Source organism: Eleginops maclovinus, chromosome 5, assembly GCF_036324505.1.
Source record: "Eleginops maclovinus isolate JMC-PN-2008 ecotype Puerto Natales chromosome 5, JC_Emac_rtc_rv5, whole genome shotgun sequence".
NCBI classification, from domain to species: Eukaryota; Metazoa; Chordata; class Actinopteri; order Perciformes; family Eleginopidae; genus Eleginops; species Eleginops maclovinus.
This window is the reverse complement of record NC_086353.1, coordinates 23,297,688-23,303,393: the sequence shown is the minus strand read 5'-3', so window position 1 is coordinate 23,303,393 and position 5,706 is coordinate 23,297,688. Positions and strand designations below refer to the sequence as shown.

The 5,706-nt window shown below is 45.3% G+C and overlaps 1 protein-coding gene across 1 annotated transcript; it reads left to right on the top strand.

Annotated features, from left to right (window-relative positions):
- Positions 1 to 2,225: 2,225 nt before the first annotated feature.
- krt94 (keratin 94) lies at positions 2,226 to 5,449 on the top strand. Its single transcript, XM_063884406.1, has 8 exons — positions 2,226 to 2,762; positions 3,130 to 3,212; positions 3,291 to 3,447; positions 3,550 to 3,711; positions 3,899 to 4,024; positions 4,654 to 4,874; positions 4,990 to 5,003; positions 5,099 to 5,449. The coding sequence occupies exons 1-8, from the start codon at positions 2,313 to 2,315 to the stop codon at positions 5,146 to 5,148; spliced, it is 1,263 nt and encodes a 420-aa protein (XP_063740476.1). The 5' UTR covers positions 2,226 to 2,312; the 3' UTR covers positions 5,149 to 5,449.
- The last annotated feature ends 257 nt before the right edge of the window (positions 5,450 to 5,706 follow it).

Below are 5,706 nucleotides of genomic sequence, written 5' to 3'. Positions count from 1 at the left end.
ACATGGACGATTGCAGGCCAAGGCGATATTTGCTTAAAAAATAACCAAGTTTTACCAAGGAAAATCAAAAAAAGGTACTTCGGCACCAATAGAAAATATTTTTCGCTCCATCACTTGGCTCTAGCCTTATATTGTGAGACTCTAAACCAACCGTTACAATCTCCAGAAAAAAGTAAAGTAATAAATAGCCTAGGCAATAAAGTTATTTTCCGATAAAGATCACTTACCACTGAAATATTATAACAATATTAAAAAGTCATTAAAACAATATTGTCAAACTGACAGTGTAGTCTGTGAGTTACATCGTAACGGATCCCACAGCCAAAACTGGTCAGAACGAAGTAAGCATGGTAGATACTCATGTTTGTCATGTGACCTTCCTAATGTAGGCTTATAGCAGTGTGTTGTCCTGTTTTTTTTATAGTACTGAAATATTGTATTTGCCAAAATGTAGCTACAACTGTTGTTTCAAAATGTAGGCTACAACTAAAGGAACTTGTCGCCTGCAGTAGACCTATCATTATCCAAGTTATTATAGGTACTCATGTATTCAGAAAGGTGACTGATAATAGTTTGAACAAATGGATAGTTTGGATTGTTTGAGGTTGGGTTGTATGAATCATCCACAGTCTGCACATTTCTACAGTAGACGACACCTGGCACGCCCTTTGTTTGGAGAAACAGGAGTACCAGCAGGGAAGCTATAAGCTATGAGCTCCTGCAGAGAGAGCAGAAGCAAAACTTACCTAAACTAATTCAATATCAATTTAAGTGTACTCTATTTTTAGAATATTTCCACCACTTTACCTTGCCATGAAAGACCCCTCCTGACCATATGGTTACAATGACAATGGATAAGAGCTTCAAACAACCCCAACTCAAACAAACTAACCCTTTAAAGATAGAGTAAAGGTTGGGAACATGCGCATGTGGTTTGCATGTAAACTTTCAGGCAAAAAATCTCTGAGTTTACCACAAGTATCTGTGATCAAGAGCCCCATTTGTCTGGGTAAATGACGTAATGCAGTTGAGTATACACAGCATGATTCACTTCTTCCCCTTACTGAGAGGTGACCCCCATGTGCCTCCCTATCCTCCCCCCAGTTGACACCAGATGTTACATTACAAGAGCATGGGTGTTGGCCAGAACCCAGCTCTGAGATAAGCAGTAACCACACACACACACACACACACACACACACACACACACACACACACACACACACACACACACACACACACACACACACACACACACACACACACACACACACACACACACACACACACACACACACACACACTACCAGCCTGCCACACATGTACCCATACACACCAACATAGAAACCATGTAGAATCCCGTGAGGCGCTCTGTTACGGTCACAGCCCGTGCCAGTTGCCAAAACCAACAGTATGGACTGAGTGTGTGCGCGCACACACACACACACACACACACACACACACACACACACACACACACACACACACACACACACACACACACACACACACACACACACACACACACACACACACACACACACACACACAGGAAGCAGGACTAAGCGGGTGATGTTTTGTGTGATATGGTGAACAATGGGGTCTCTCAAATTCCCTTAGAGGGGTTTAACTGAAAATATGGAAAACAACTCTGCATGGTTTGTGGGTCAAGGCTACAAAGTCTTGCAGCTTTCAGTAATGACCTCTTATCTTTTATACCACTCAAAGAGTAACTGCCTCATGCATAAAGCTAAAATGCATGATGCAAAGTAGATTATTGAAACGAGTGTGGAGGTTTCTAATGAATAGAACAAAAAAAATGCTTCTCCTGGCCGGTAATGAGGGCAACAACTTCATATAAATGTTGACTCATGGCGGGACACTGTACACCTTTACTATTTACTTTAGGATACAAATGACTGGTGAGATTGAGAGTAGAAGTATTAATGAAAGAAAATCATGCGTGCATATGGAGACAGAAACACAGATCCCCACGGACCAACAGGACCCTCACACACAGAAAAAACACACATTCCACAACAGTTTCCTCACAGGGAGGGGGAGAAACCTAACCCTGGTCTTTAGATGGGAAAACAAATGGAGATTCTGCCAAGACCGTGGCTGCACAGTGAAGGAAAACTCCCTCCTACCCTCTCCACCTCCTTCCCTTCCTCCCAGCCTGGCCCGCCCCTGGTCCAGCTCTATATCAAGGGGCTGCCTCCCTCCATCAAACTCCACAGTCCTGCTACCGTCTACAGCTGTATAACTGTCCTCTCTACTCGAGTTCTCTCTTCACCAGCAGATCAGCCATCATGTACCACCAGAGCCACAGCATGATGGGCGGCCCTCAGATCATCAGGCAGAGCCGCAGCTACACATCCAGCAGTGTTCCCCACAAGGCTCACAGCGTGTCAGGGCTCAACTTCAGAAGCGGCCCACGCATCTCGTCTACCAACATGCGCACCGTTTCCTCCGGGTTTGGAGGTGGCATGGGGGGCGGCATGGGGGGCGGCATGAGCTACAGCAGCGGTGGTTTCGACCTGAGCAACGCCCTGGACCAGGGCTCTATCCACCTGAACGAGAAGGCCACCATGCAGAACCTGAATGACCGTCTGGCCAGCTACCTGGACAAGGTCCGCTCTCTGGAGGCAGCCAACACCAAGCTGGAGGTTCAGATCAGAGAGTACTACGAGAAGAAGGGACCTGCAGCCGAGAAGGACTACAGCAACTACTGGGCCATCATCAATGACCTGAAGGATAAGGTAAGTGCCGGCCTCGAGCGCTGAAACACCAGACCAGTCAAATATTTGCTTTGCTGTTAATAATTATCAAGGCAGGAATGTAAAAAGGGTAGATAGGCATAACTGATCCGCATGATTCTTTATGCTCCTTGGTCTTTTCATGGACAGTTCATGATTGTGTGTGATTTGTAAAAGCTCAACATGAAGTTTTAAGAGGAATAATGTGCATTGGAATATGACTAAGTTGTAACCATGAGACTTCAAAGGTTGATGCTGCACGGGACATTAACTGATAATGTGTAATTCACAACAAACTTGCACAATGAAGTATTCCATTGACACTTTTGCCATGTGACCAACTCATATTCTCTGGTCTGCCTCCCTTAAGATTGCAGCTGCCACCATCGACAATGCAAACATCCTGCTCCAGATTGACAACTCCAAACTGGCTGCGGATGACTTCAGAACCAAGTAAGCATGAATCCTCAAACATCTGTGCAGCTGTTTACGTTGTGTGAAACAAGATGGTGATCTCAAATCTTTCTTAAGATTCGACCATGAGCAGATGATGCGTCAGTCAGTTGAGGCTGACATCGCCAACCTGCGCCGCCTGCTTGACCAGACCACCCTGACCAAGGCTGACCTGGAGATGCAGATCGAAGGCCTGCAGGATGAGCTGGCCTACCTTAAGAAGAACCACGCAGAGGTGACTGTTGCGTCAATAAAAATCTTTGTTTGCCCTGTTTTATCCTTTGATCACACCTGTTCACACATAAAAATCTTGACTTCTTCACCCCTGGTTCTATAGGAACTGGCAGCAATGCGCTCTCAGCTTACTGGCACAGTCAACGTGGAGGTGGATGCCGCACCCCAGCAAGACCTCAACAGAGTCCTGGATGAGATCCGCTCCCAGTACGAATCCATCACTGATAAACACCGTCGCGACCAGGAGGCCTGGTTTAATGATAAGGTGAGAAGACTTTTCTATAAATAATCATATCCCACATGGTGCAAATGACTGGGGTTACGCCCTCAACACTCTAACCTGTAATTAAACAAAATCTCCTGGGAAGACGAGCACCACAAAGGCTTCTGCTTCTTCTTCTTCTTCTTCTTCTTGTTCTTCTTCTCAACTGTATCTTTGTACTTTTCTCTAGTCCACACAGTTGTCCAAGGAAGTGGCTGTCAGCACAGAGACACTCCAGACAACCAAGACAGAGATCAACGACCTGCGCCGCACAATGCAGGGCCTGGAGATTGAACTGCAGTCTCAGCTCAGCATGGTGAGGAAAAAAAAGAAAAACCCCTGAACACCAAACATCTGCCCTGATCTTGCCTTATATGAGCAAAAAAATCCTGGATCGCTGTCTTGTCTGGGGAAAAAGAGACACGGTGATAGAGGTTTAAAGAGCAAAAGGGAGGGTAAAAGAGGGAGGCTTTTCTTTTAAAGAATGAAGGGAGGGAGGGAAAGATAAGAGTGTTAGGAGCTGTGGAGAAGGGAGTGAAGGGTGGCTGCTGAGGAAAACATTTCACAGACATCTGCTCAAATTCTGAAAGACATAAAAGAGCTTTAAAAAGTCTGGAGGAATGCAGAATTGGATGACCCAAAAAGTAGCACTCCCATGGATTATCTGTGCCTGGAGTAAGTCAGGAACACAGCCTACTACTGCAGTTAAAACACAGTTAAAGCATTCATAACCCTATATGCCTTCATCATAAAAAAGGGAAAGGGCATACAAACACAGACAAGCTATGGTGTCTGTCTGACATATATAATCCAGGGCGTGGTTTGCGTTCTCAGACTATAGCTTTTTAACGTCCAAAGTAAACTGTTACAAGTATGAAGATCCACCTATAAGTCACTTTTAATGTACTTGTAGTGAGTTCCTTTTTCCCTGCGCTCTCCAAACAGAAAGGGGCCCTGGAGAACACGTTGGCAGAGACAGACGGTCGCTACAGCGCCATGCTCTCCGGCTACCAAAACACAATCAACATGCTTGAAGCCGAACTATGCAACGTGCGCCAAAGCATCGAGCAGCAGGGCCAGGAGTACAAGATGCTGCTGGACATCAAGACCAGGCTGGAACAGGAGATCGCAACCTACAGGAGCCTACTGGAAACAGAGGAGTCCAGGTACATGAAATGATGCAGGGGCATGGACTTATAAGAGGCCGAAATGTACTGATTTATGCAGAAAATGATGCCCACTTCACTCATTATTTTCTTATTTTCTTCCCTCTCTTTCCAGACCAATGGCTACAGGTAAGAGACTGTGTTAACATTGCATTACATAACAGCAGTACAGTCAGCGTGAAGCAATGCCATCATGACTTTTTTCCTTTTTTTGTTTTTTACAGGGGGCTCAAAAACCACAGTCACAACCACCAGTGTGCGCCATTCCAGCTAGGAAGCCAAACTGGCAGAACAAGCTGTTCCCAGACACACACACACACACACACACACACACACACACACACACACACACACACACACACACACACACACACACACACACACACACACACACACACACACACACACACACACACACCAATACACACACATTCCTGCTAATAAAGCTGTTACACGAGATGAGTGAAACTGTACTGAAAAGAAACTAAGATATGATCAAAATTGAAGCTACTGTTAAAGTTTGAAACGTGTGTGTGTGTGACATGTCTGAAAAATAAATCTGCTGGTGAATACAAGTTGTGTTGTTTGGTGACTTTACTGGCCTTTTAGAAAAATGGACATCTTTTACAATAACAGCACTGTGTTTATGCAGTGGTCATGGTAACTGGAATCACATTCTGGGAGATGGGATGTGGAGTTACGGAAATCTGTGTGAGGTAACGGGGCTGTCAGGAAAGGGTGAACAATGGTTAACAGTTCCAGTGTGGAAAACATTAGGGTTTAGAGAAACAGCCGCTCCGAGTGAGCCGTGTCGACCTTGATGCTCTCAGAA

Excerpts from the sequence above, each read along its gene's own strand:
- krt94 (XM_063884406.1), top strand. The coding sequence starts at position 2,313 with ATGTACCACCAGAGCCACAGCATGATGGGCGGCCCTCAGATCATCAGG. Across the intron at positions 3,448-3,549 it reads TTAAGAAGAACCACGCAGAG|GAACTGGCAGCAATGCGCTC; the intron begins GTGACTGTTGCG and ends CTGGTTCTATAG. Across the intron at positions 4,025-4,653 it reads TGCAGTCTCAGCTCAGCATG|AAAGGGGCCCTGGAGAACAC; the intron begins GTGAGGAAAAAA and ends CTCTCCAAACAG.